Source organism: Pipistrellus kuhlii, unplaced genomic scaffold (assembly GCF_014108245.1).
Source record: "Pipistrellus kuhlii isolate mPipKuh1 unplaced genomic scaffold, mPipKuh1.p scaffold_m20_p_1, whole genome shotgun sequence".
Lineage (NCBI taxonomy): Eukaryota > Metazoa > Chordata > Mammalia > Chiroptera > Vespertilionidae > Pipistrellus > Pipistrellus kuhlii.
The window spans coordinates 172,198,961-172,212,029 of NW_023425404.1; the positions used below are offsets into that span (position 1 = coordinate 172,198,961).

General features: G+C 39.0%; 1 protein-coding gene across 9 annotated transcripts in view; it reads right to left on the reverse strand.

Annotated features, from left to right (window-relative positions):
- ATP10D (ATPase phospholipid transporting 10D (putative)) overlaps positions 1–13,069 on the reverse strand; it is a 78,892-nt gene that overhangs the window by 38,674 nt on the left and 27,149 nt on the right. For all 9 annotated transcript variants that reach the window (XM_036417132.2, XM_045572877.1, XM_045572879.1 and 6 more), the window contains 6 exons: positions 9,961–10,046; positions 6,647–6,753; positions 6,245–6,376; positions 5,694–5,821; positions 5,322–5,574; positions 2,208–2,446 (listed from right to left, as the gene is read on the reverse strand). In XM_036417132.2, the coding sequence (XP_036273025.1) occupies positions 2,208–2,446; positions 5,322–5,574; positions 5,694–5,821; positions 6,245–6,376; positions 6,647–6,753; positions 9,961–10,046 (945 nt within the window). The remainder of the gene's footprint in view (positions 1–2,207; positions 2,447–5,321; positions 5,575–5,693; positions 5,822–6,244; positions 6,377–6,646; positions 6,754–9,960; positions 10,047–13,069) is intronic.

Consider the following 13,069-nt stretch of genomic DNA (forward strand, 5'->3'; position numbering starts at 1 on the left):
GGATGAGACCAGCACAACAGAAACCCAAGTAAGGTAACGTTCCTTTTCTTTCTCGAAGGATGCACTCACCTTGAGCCAGGTTCCCAGGCTCACAATGGGTTTTAAAAGTCCACGTTATCTGCTGTTACAAAACATTCTTAAATTTCTGTCTAAATACTTGTATATCTGCTGTCCTGTGGTATCTGACTTAGCAGACTGATGGAGTTCACAGGCTCTGATAACCTGGTGGCTATTCTTTAATGAGCTGCCCACATTTCCTCATGCATCTCAAACAGAGGAACACTGAGCTGGGGACTGGCTGGGCCCTCGGTAGTCAGAGAATAACCCTTCCCTCAAAGTCAGTAGAAGACAGTAGTGAAATTTGAGACTTCTCACTCGATGTTCAGTCAACCAAGGGATGCTTGGGAAACTTGTTGCACGACCTTTATCAAGGCCTATGATTAAACCACCAGCTGGTGCCGGTCAGACTCCATGGGTTGGAGCAATATTCCAGAGGCATCCTTCTCAGAATGTCAGTGCATATTAAGCAAACAAAACAAAACCCCAAACCAAACAAAGAGTTCCATACTGAAATACGTTGGGAAAAAAAGTTTATATTAAACAGGTTTCTTTCTTTTTTTAATATAATATATTTTATTGATTTTTTTACAGAGAGGAAGAGAGAGGGATAGAGAGCTAGAAACATCGATGAGAGAGAATCATCGATCAGCTGCCTCTTGCACACCCCCTACTGGGGATGTGCCCGCAACCAAGGTACATGCCCTTGACTGGAATAGAACCTGGGACCTTTTAGTCCGCAAGTCGACGCTCTATCCACTGAGCCAAACCGGTTTCAGCTAAACAGGTTTCTTTACTGCAGCACTTTTCAGGGGGCTTATTGGGTACTGGGAATCTCCAACAAGAGTCTGGTATGAACAGGATTCTCAGATTTCATATTTCAGAGATGCCAGTTCTACGGAACACGTCTGGGACTGAGTGAGAGATCTGAGAAGCTAATGATTTCATTGTACCAATTGTACTCGACATTGACTAATAACTGGCTTCAGAACATAGAGATTACTGCATTCTGAAGTCCATCTCAGACTGATGAAAAGTTTGCAGCTTCCGTCTTTGTAACAAATGCCATCGATGTAAGTCGATCCCAATACCTCACTTGGGGAATCTGACGACTGCATGACTGAGAGCCTGCGCTGTATCCATAATAAAAGAGGTATCAGAGCTGGCCAAAGTTGGGCTCCGGTCAGCAAAGCTGTGTTTACAAAAAGTACTGTCATAATAAATGTGAGAGTCCTGGCCAGTGCTTCTCCGGAGTTAGAGCATCAGTCTGGGCACCAAGGGGTCACAGGTTTGATTCTCAGTCACGGGCACGTACCTGGGTTACAGTTCGATCCTTGCCCCTATGGGAGGCAACCAATCAATGTGTCTTTCTTTCGCTGATGTTTTCTTGTCCCTTCTCTTTCTCTCTCTCCCCCTCCCTTCCACTCTCTTTAAAAATCAATGGGAAAAAATATCCCTGGATGAGCATTAACAATAAATAAAAATATATAAATAAATAAGCCCTTGGAGGGGACCAATGATTTAGACATACTAACCTGTGTACGAGGTAACTCTGGTTAGCTTTCCTGCGAGGGAGCTACGGTCCTTACAGAAGATAGCCTTCTGCAAGCTCAGACATGATTGGCCCTAATAAGAAAGATTCCTATTTTTGGACAGATAACTTAAATTTGACATGTGAAAATAGAACTCTCCTATTCTTCTCCCTCAGACTTACTCTTTCTCTGTCTTCCTATCTTTGTAAATGGTACCTAACAACCCTGTTTCCCCAAAAATAAGACAGTGTCTTATATTAATTTTTTCTCCCAAAGTTGCGCTAGGTGTTATTTTCAGGGGATGTCTTATCTTTCCATGTGCTAGGTCTTATTTTCGGAGGATGTCTTATTTTCGGGGAAACACGGTATATACTAGTTACTCATAACAGAAATAATTATATTATCTTTCAACACTGAAGTTATCCCCCAAATTAGGAGATATTGTGATTTGTTTATTTATACTTTTAATTATAGGTATGGCACTCACACTAAACTGCAACTGTGTGGTCTCTTCTCTGGTTGAAAAAACCACAGTGTTTGGCTCTATTATAGCTATGAGGAGATTCCGGCATTATTCACTATTGACGAACAAGAGGCAAGCCACGCGTTCACACTTACGATGGGGCTACTGAAAGCAGCCTGTCTGGAATGAGGCGTTTCGCCAGCTCCTTCTCCACTTGCTAGAGCAGAACAGCTCCCAGCAAGATGACTTGAGGATTTACTTCGCAAAGGCCCGTGAGGAACCATCCTGCAGTTGGGGGCCCTCGGTTTCACCATATTGCCAAGGGAGCCACTGGGAGTGTCTGCAAGATCCTCATCTTCAGAGGCAGTTTCCTGATAGGACTCTAACCGCTTGGCTGCGGGGTAAAGAAGTCACACTGCATCATTACCTGAGAAGAACCACTTGCAAGTTGAATATGTCAGGCATTTACTTAAGACAGCTATTTCGTACCATCTCCTCCCTTTTCAAACCTGGCCTCCAACCACTCCTCCCCCAATACCCTTAGCTAATGAACTTGCCTCGTGGAGAAAAGGAGAAGCATTCAGATGGGGACTTTCTTCTTTTCCCATCATTGAATCAACCAACCTACCTGCATCTGTAGCCAAACTCTCTCTCTTCCTACTATGGATAAAGATTCAAATGCCAAACCCTCCACTCAAGCTCTCCATCCAACCCTCTGGCCTTCTCAAGGACTTCACCCTTAGAGTTCTCCCCTCTTTCACCTACACCAATCTCTCCTCAACTAATCTCATGGCTTTCTGTCCCTGTCTCTTCACTGACATTGCTTTTGTCAAGGTCATTTATGAGCTTCCTGTCACCAAATCCAATGATCATATCTGCATGTATTTTAGTTGAACTCTTAGCAATGTCCAACAGAGCTATTTTCTCCTTGAAATGGCTCTTCTTGTTTCTCTGACACCATGCGTGCCTATTTTTCCTCCTACTTCAATGGCTGTTCCTTCTCAGTTTCTCCTGCTGTCTTCTCTCCTCCTCAAGCCTCAAACATTGAATTGCTGTAGAAGCTCCCTCCCTTCTCCACCTATAACTCTTTCTTGGTAACGTCATCTGGCCCCATCTTTGAAATAGCATCTCTTTGCATATGACCTCCAGAACTAAACCTTCAACTTTGACTTCTAATTGGAATCCAATTCTTCATATGATGCTTCCAGTTGGGAGTCAAGAAGGTTCTTCAGCAAATATCTGTATGGCTTCCTCCATTACTTCCTCAAGTTTCTTAGGTCCCCTTATCAATGAAGATTTCCCAGATCTAACCAGACTATTTACTGTGAATCTTATCCCAGCATTTACCATCTTCTATATACTATACTAGTATATCTTATTTGCTTATATTTTTAATATAAACTCTTAAAGGGCAGGTCATTTTACCTGCTTTTTATATCTCCAAAGACCAAAGCAATGTTTGATACTCAACAAATACTTGTTGAATAAATAAATGACAGATAACTTAAATTTGACATGTGAAAACAGAACTCTCCTATTCTTCTCCCTCAGACTTACTCTTTCTCTGTCTTCCTATCTTTGTAAATGATACCTAACTACCCTGTTTCCCCGAAAATAAGACAGTGTCTTATATTAATTTTTTCTCCCAAAGTTGCGCTAGGTGTTATTTTCAGGGGATGTCTTATCTTTCCATGTGCTAGGTCTTATTTTCGGAGGATGTCTTATTTTCGGGGAAACACGGTATATACTAGTTACTCATAACAAAAATCTAGGATTCTCCCTGATTCTTCTTTTCTTTCCCAGCCCCATTTGTCATAGCATCACAAGAGCTGTCCATTGCTCATCCAAAATACATCCCAAATATCTTGACTTCTCTCCATCTCCATTACCTTAGTCCAAGCCATCATCATCTCTCAACTGGACTAGTGCAATAGCTCATAACTGGTCTCCTTGCCCCTCAGCAATCCATTCCTCACACAGTAGCTAGAGTGATCTTCCTAAAAGATAAAGCAGATCGGATCACTCCCTGCACAAAACTCTCCTGTGGCTTCACAGTTCACTCAGAGTAAAAACTGAATCCCTTTTCTTGGCTTATGTAACTCAGAATGAATGACCTGACCTCCACTGACCTCTCCAGCCTTCTTGTCTCTCCTTCCACACTTTCACTAAAACCCAGCTTCACTGGCCTTTCTTTTACTTTGAAAACTGGCAAGCTCATTTCAGACAGAGGGCTAAACCAGCTGCTCCCTGATTGTAAGACTTTTGTCCCTGAACTTTAAGATCATGTAATTTAGAGCTAGACTCTAATGTCCCCCCCTGATAGAAGCCTTGCTCAGTCATTCAATCCAAAGTAGGCTTTCAACCATTCTTTATCATATTACCTCATTTTAATTCTTTGCAAAGCACTTTTTGCTATTTAATGTTTTTCTTGATTTAAAAATTAATTTCTTTGTGACTATTTTCTCCAGTAGAAGCCACATGAAAACAGGGGCCTTATCTGTCTTGTTTATGATTATGTCCAGGATCTTGAATGCACAGTAAATAAACAACAAACATATGTGCTTGTTGGATTGTTAGTTGTCTTTACGCTGCTTAGTCCATGGACCAGATTTCTAAATTGCGAGGTTTTAAAACATAAAATGGTCTTGTCATATGTATTTGGTTCAATTACATATGTGTAAGGGGTTATTTCCAAGTGGCAAAATTCTTTATGGTAATATCTCCTAGCCAACACTTTTGCTAGAAAACCCTGAAGGGTTAACTTGTTTTCATTTCAGTAAAAATAATGTCTCAGAATTAATAATACATTTCTCCAGAATTAAATTATTTGGAGAACTGGCCTCTACCATCACCCCCTTCAGCATTCTGTGTGTGTGTGTGTGTGTGTGTGTGTGTATGGTGTGTATACATGGACTAATTTTTAAGCCATTGCAAAGAAAAAGACCAGAAATTCTAGATGTATATGGTCAAGTAGATTTCAGTCTGGTGAAATAGATTCTCAAAAGCATTTATAATGCAATAGCATTGTCACATCTACAACTTCAACTTTCTACTTCTACTGGTAATTCACTTTCCTTTAAAGGAAACTATGGCAGCAGATCCTTGCCTTTGACCTACTACTTTCTGAATGGATGACAATTAAGCTTAATGCCCATCTGGATGACTTAAGTACCCAATGCTTAAATATAGCACTTCTATGCTAGTTATCAAACCTTTAAGTGGGTATAAAATGATCAATGTTAAGGTTATCATAGACACACAACACTCACCATTTTCTTCATGACCATAATCAAAGCCTGCCACACTACATCTTCGAAAAACCATCTTATTCTCAGTGAGGGTTCCTGTCTTATCAGAAAAGAGGTACTGAATCTGTCCTAGATCCTCCGTGATGTTCAGGGCTCGGCACTGGATAGTAGAATCCATTTTCTCATTGTAGAAATCCACATCACTTTGAATAAAATATATTTGTCCAAGCTTCACAACTTCAATGGAAACATAGAGGGAAATGGGAATCAAGACCTAAAAAGAACCAAACAATTTAAAAATGCTAAAGAGGGGGAGAAAAGGTTGAGTAACTGAATATAGCTGAATAAGTGGCAAAGATCTTTAAATTCTATGATAAGCTCAATAGATATTACCTGTAACAAAATGATCATGGTCCAAAACATGTAGAATCCTGCCAACACTGGTGATATGACATGCCCATCAGGCTCAGGGATTTGGAAAAGGGGTATGTTTTCATATCTACTCAACCAGATTCCATGACCTTTCAAAAAAATACACAGATATCTAATGGATGCTATATATATAGTATGCAAATATAGAACTTTATTTCTAAAAAAAACAACAAAAAAAAAACAGGGATGAGTATTTATTTTGTTGAACACCAATGACTTGTTTTTGAAACAAATTCAAATTCAAATTCAAAATGCTACACATTCTCTTGTCTCAGTCTCTCTCTACTTAAATCCCTTCCCTGGTTCCAAGTACTGTGGCATGCATAACTGAGTATAAGTAACATTCCTGCTTTTCAGGCCAAAGAATTAAGATTAGGATTTAAGGGGGGGAAATTGCTGGCGAATAAAACCTTTCTTACAGAAGTCAGATATTCATAAATTTTTTAAAGTAAAATATTTTTAAATGATTAAATTGCCAAAAAGATGTCTGCAAATAATGAAATGTTACCTACCCAATGCGCCAGTTAAACACATTATCACCAAAAGCAGAACACACCAGAGGACATCTGTGTTTGCTCTTCTTTCTAATTTGCTGCGCTTGTACCTGGGACCACTGTTGTTCAGCATTGCTTTGGTTTCATGGCCTGTATAAGTGAACACAATATGTCATATTAAAGCCAGGCAGCAAGTATCACATTTTAAAATCTCTCTGGCAGATAATTTCATAAAAAAGTAGTTGTATAATAAATATTGTTAATTTAGTTTGCTTTTGTAATCCATTTAGAAAAAAACAGAGACCAATGATTAAGCTCATCAAGACAAAATTTCCTTTCTGCCTCTGAAGACGACATTTGGAGCGAATGGAACATATTAACATGTAGAAAAGCACAAAGGAGTCAATGGTGAGAACCAACCTGCATAAACCACAATGCCCACAATGGCCTCTGTGTTTCTAATGGTGCATCCTCTAAGCAATAGATTTTCTTTCCCAAGACCCACGCGTTCTTTGTTGGAATGTTCCCTATAAGAAAGACAGCATATAGGTTCATTTTTAAACAGCAAAAGTGGGGATGTAAAAATAAAAAGCATGGTTTGAGTTTTCTTGATTAGAGTACTGAGGTAGTTCTCAGGAAAGCTTTCAAAGCTCTGGCCCATTTGCTTTTGCTATTTCAGTGTGACCTGCTATGGCTGGGGAAAAGATGTAACAGTTTCTAAATACCATTGCTTTTTAGTATTCAGATTACACAGTGGGTATAGGTTTAATTTTCTAGGAAACTTCCAAACTGTTTTACAAAGTAACTGTACCATTTGACATTGCTCCTAGCGGTATAAGTGTTCCCATCCCTCTATAACCTCACCTACATTGGGTACAGTTGTTTTTTGTAATTTTAACATTGGTGCTCTATGGTTTTAACTTACATCTTTTCATGCAGATATTTGTCATCCAGATATCTTCTTTGCTGAAGTGTCTGTTCAAATTTTTTGAACACTTTAAAAAGTGTAGTGTTTGTATTCTTATTACTGAGTTTTGAGAAGTCTTCCTATATTTTTATCTATTTTTTAATATATTTCATTGATTTTTTTTTTTAAAGAGAGGAAAAGAGAGGGATAGAGAGCTAGAAACATCTTTGAGAGAGAATCATCGATCAGCTGCCTCTTGCACACCCCCCACTGGGGATGCGCCCGCAACCAAGGTATATGCCCTTGACCAGAATCGAACCCAGGATCTTTCAGTCGGCAAGCTGACGCTCTATCCACTAAGACAAACTGGTTTGGGCCTATATTTTTAATGTAATGTATATCCATTGAAAATATTTTCTTCAGATTTGTGACTTACATTTTCAATCACTTAATAGTGTCATTTGAAGAAAAAAAGTTTTTAAATTTTATGAAGTTCTTTTAATTTTTTTTTGCTTTTGTGGATTATACTTTTACTGTTGTAGCTAAGAAATATTTGCCTAACCCAAGGTACTGAAGATTGACCCTATGCTTTCTTCTAGAAATTTTATAATCTTAGGTTTACATTTAAGGATAGGACCCTTCTTTTAAAGTAATGTTTTTAATGGTGAGAAGCCTGCATTGTAATTTTTTTTTTAATACAGATATTCAATTGCTACAGCACCATCTATTTAAAAAAAGGACCTTTCTTTACTAAATTGCCTTTGCATCTTTATCAAATACTATGTGTCCATAAATGTCTGTGTTACTTTCTGAACTTCATATTTTCTATTGATCTATTGGTCAATTTTTATGCCAAAATGACACTGGCTTGATTATTGTACCTTTTTAATAAATCTTGAAATCTGATGGTGTTAGCTCTTCAACTCTCTTCTTTTTCAAAGTTGTTTTAGTTAATATAGGTAATTTGCATCTCCATATAAATGTTTAGAATAAACGTGTTAATGTCTAAAAAAAAAAAAAAAAACCTGCTGGAATTTTTATTTTATAGCCACAAAATCTATACAATAATTTGGGGCAAATTGACATGAAAACATTGAGTCAATGCATGAGTATGTCTCTACTTTAAATTCAGGTCTTTAATTTCTCTCAACAGTGCTCAATAATCTTCACTGTGTGGCCTTCTGCATCTCTTGTCCAATTTATCCTTAAGTATTTTATTTTTCCTGCTGCTATTGTACATTATATATTTTTAAATTACATATCTATTTGCTCATTGCTAGTATGCAGAAATACAATTGAGGTTTTTATATTGCTTTTGTCTCCTATAACATCCTTAAATCCAGTTATTATTTATAGATTTTTATCAGCTTTTCTACAAAAACCATTACACCATCTGTAAATAAAAGTGTTACTTCTTTATTATTTTATGTCCTTTCTTCCTTTCTTTCTTCCTTTCTTTCTTTCTTTCTTTGTCTGACTGCACTAGCTAAAATCTCCAGTTCTAGTTTGAAAAAAATGGTTAAGTGATTATCTATCTCTTGTTCCTAATCTTAGGAAAAGAGCATTTAGTCCATTACCATTAAGTATGATGCTATCTATAGGTTTTTCATAAGTGCCCTATTTCCAGTTTGCAAGAACAAAAGTTAAATTTTGTCAAGTACTTTTTCTACATCTATGAAATGATCACAGGGATTTCCCTTTTTAATATGTTTCTTAATATGGTGAATCACATAGTTTGATTTTCAAATGCGAAACCTGGTCATGATGTGTATTATCCTTTTTATATATTGTTGGATGTGATTTGCTATAATTTTATTAGAATTTTTGCATATATGGTTAATGTGGGATAGTGATATTTCTTTAAATGTCTTTGACTGATTTGGGTAGCTGGGTAATGTTATAAGGATAATTCTGGTCTCAGAAAATGAGTTGGTAACTCTACCATTTTTTCACAAGATTATCCCTAATAAGTAGGTCAAATTGTCTCCTTTTAAAAATAAAGAAGCTAAAATAATTCTAGCTGCTCATGCAAAAGGGATGTGGAAACCACAAGAAGCCTTCAGAGTGAACACTGTTGACATTGTTCTTCCAATGATGTATTTCCAAATCCTTGGCTAACTCTTGCCAACCAGACTGTCCATGTGCTCCTTTAACTGCAGGACACCAACCTTTCATGTCACTTAAACTGTTAGTTCTGTCCAAACACCTCTTTTCAAACAACTAGAATGTGGGCTTAATGTGGAGCTTAAGTAAGATATTCTTATACCACTGAGATTCTAGGATTAGCTTAAGTACAAGGTTTTGTTGTTATTTTAAAAATATACATCTTCACTAATAAAAGAATAAGATGCAAATTAACTGTACCTTCACGATGCCCACCAGCCAATGAGGAGTGAGTATGCAAATTAACCCAACAAAGATGATGGGTTAATTTGCATATGCAGGTGCCCAGCGGCCAGGGATGGGGTAGGATGCTTGCATCATTGCCATGGTGGCAGAAACAGGCATTCTGCACCACCCCAATTACTCCAGGCCTCTGGGCAGCATGGGAAGGTGGAAAGGCGGCTCTGGGCCAGAGCGAAAAGGTGGCTCTGGATGGTGCAAAGGCAGTGCCGGCAGCCAGGGTAAGGAAGGCCCATTCTTGCACGAATCTTTGCGAATCAGGCCTCTAGTAGATAAATATTTACCAAATTTATAAATTGCCTAAACATATTGACCATTAGTGATTTAACTTGGATATAAGTACATAAAGTTTTACCTCAAGTTAAATATAATTGCAACACACAATTCCACTCACAGCCACAAAGGTAAGCCATGTATCACTCACAGGAAGCCTCGGAATCTGTTGAGGTCATTGTTTGGACTTTCACATTCTATCCTACTGGAGAATTTCTCAGGATCAACTTCAGAGTCCTAAAATATATATTTAGACACGTATTTTTAAATCATAAAACAAGAAGATTTAAGTGTTTATCCCTTCACCATTTCTTAAGGTAAAACAAAGGCTTCCTTGCCACAAAGTTTATATTACAAATTGCCCAAATGAAGAAAAGTATCAGCATAATTATGAATTAAGAAATTGGATCCGAATGGTCCTAGAGTAGGGGTGTCGAACTCAATCAGAGAAGGGGCCAAAATCTAAAATCCAGCCTAAATCGCGGGCCAAATGGTTTACTGAACAGTCATAAACTGACAATGTTAACCAGAAATGTGAATTTAAAATGAGTGGAACAATCTTTTCCTTACCAGTGCTGTTAACCAACTCACATGCTATCAAGCAAAACAGTAATATTGGTATCAAGCAAAACAGTAATATTGGAATGTACCTAAAATGCTCATTGTTTTGTTTTCTGGCTAGATGTCTGACACTGTTTTCCCCGGATCAATGAGTCAATGTTCAGTTTTATTTCTTGGGCTGTAGCAACCCGCAAAACAGCATGGAGGTTGTCATCGGTAATGCGTGATCTGTGCTTGTTTTTGTTCAGATTCATTATTGAAAACATCTGTTCACAAAGATAGGTGCTCCCGAACATGGAGAGAATACGGGCAGCATGAAGTCGGAGCTCTGGCATTGAGTCAGGGGGCAGTAGAGGGTAGAAGTCCTCAATTTCAACATCCTGAAACCTTGATTTCAGGCCACTGTCAGACTGAAGCTCGATTATCTCCATCTGAAGGTGATGGGGCACATTGTTGACATCAACTGTAAAAGGATTGGCAAAGATGTCAAAGCCTGAGTGCTGTGTTCTAAAGTCAGAGAAACGCCGCTCAAATTCACTTAGTAAACGGCTAACTTTGGTAGCCAGCCGACTGCAAGGAAAAGTACCAGAAATAGTGGTTGAGATACTCAAACAAACGGGAAAGTGGGCAAGATTGTCCTGTTCCAGTTGGGACTTCCATAGTTGAAGTTTACGCTGGAATGCTGTGATCATGTCAGACATCTTTGTGATGACTTGTTTGCGTCCCTGCAGCTTCAGATTCAGTTGGGCGAGATGCTCGCATATGTCACACATCATAGCAAAATCACATAGCCAGGCGGGATCCGACAGTTCAGGCAAGGGCTTTCCTTTACTTTCCATGAAAAGAGCAATTTGTTCTCTGAGCTCAAAAAATCTTTTGAGGACTGCGCTCTTGCTCAGCCATCTTACTTCTGTGTGGTATGGCACGTCTCCATGCTCTGCACCCATCTCCTGTAAAAACTGCTGGAACTGGCGATGATTCAGGCCACGTGCCCGTATAAAGTTAATAGTTTTAATGACTGTGGTCATTATGTCATTCATGTCCAGAACTTTTCCACACATAGCCTCTTGGTGGATAATGCAATGATAAGTAATCAAGGGTGTGTGGCAGTGACTTTTTTGCATTCTTTCCTTCATTAGTCCAACCAAGCCTTTCTTTTCTCCGCACATTGAAGGTGCGCCTTCGGTAGTTAGCCCCACCAACTTTTCCCAGGGTAATTTAAAATTATTTATAGATTTCTCCACAGCCTCAAATATATCTCTACCAGTCGTCGTCCCATGCATGGCAGCTACATCCAAAAGTTCCTCAGTGACAGAGAGGTCGGTCTTCGTAGCACGTATAAAGATGGACAGCTGCGCTGTATCAGTGTTGTTTGTGCTTCATCGATAGCAAGTGAAAAAGCGAGATAACTGCATGCCTGTTCGGCCAGCTGTGATGATAGATTTCCTGAGAGTTCTTGAACTCTATCTGCAATGGTGTTTCTTGACAAACTGACATTTTGAAAACTCTGTATCTGGTCTGGGCATACTTGCTCACACACTTTTAGCATGCATTGCTTCAAAAAGGCACCCTCTGAAAAACACCTTGAAGTACGGGCAATTTCTTCAGCCACTATAAAGCTTGCTTTCACTGCAGCATCATTTTTCGCTGTAGCCTTTGTAAACATTTGCTGCTGTGATTGTAGTTTGCCTTTTAGTTCTTTAACAATTTTATGCTTTTCTTCCAAAGTATATTTGCCATACTTAACATTATGTTTGGTGTCAAAATGACGACGTATATTGTACTCTTTCATCACCGACACTGTCTCATAACACAATATACACACTGGTTTGCCCTCTCTAAGCACAAACATGTATTCATTTTCCCATTTGTCATTAAATTGTCTGCCTTCACCGTCAACTTTTCTTTTCTTTTCCTGGACATTTTGGGATCAATATTGGCAGTAAAAGATGTAGTTTATTGGAAATCTACGTTAGAAGGAAAAAGTTGAAAACTGCACAGGGATAGCTTGATTTGGCAGATGGAGTGGAGAAAAAAAAATTCAGTCAATAAATGCCTGGCTGGGTACAGATAGCAGATTCTGTTGCGATTTTTATGCCTGCACTTTATGCCAGGAACTGGCAGCTTCTGCTGTGTATTTTTTATGCCCGCACACTCACTCTCTCCTCTGCTCTGCCACCCGCACAACCACATCGGATGCCGGACTATAGGTCACGCCTCCTGAATCTCGCATGACTTGTTATCTATGCGCATGCGTAATAGATAGCAAGTACGGCGGCCGGCGAGGCGGCCGGCGAGATCACAAGCCTCCTATGTCACCGCGTGTCATTGTGATGGAACGCAGCGGAGTGCAGTGATGACAGCGCGGTGCGGGCCACATTGCAAGGCCTGGCGGGCCAGATTTGGCCCACGGGCCTTGTGTTTGACATGTGTGTCCTAGAGCATTAGTAGGCATAGGCAGGCAATAGGAATGTCCAAATCACATACTGGAATCTATACAGGACTCTACGGAAGAGAGCTTCTACTCATATAGTAACCACTTATCTAGAAGGCACTGAAAAGATGAAAACACTGTTGTTGTTCTTCGACCATATAGATATTTTCTGATGGTAAATGTATATGTGAAGACTTTGAGCACATATGCATTTGATCTCAGTATATTTTATTGAAAAGTTAAAAAATGAGCTAGACATTAATAT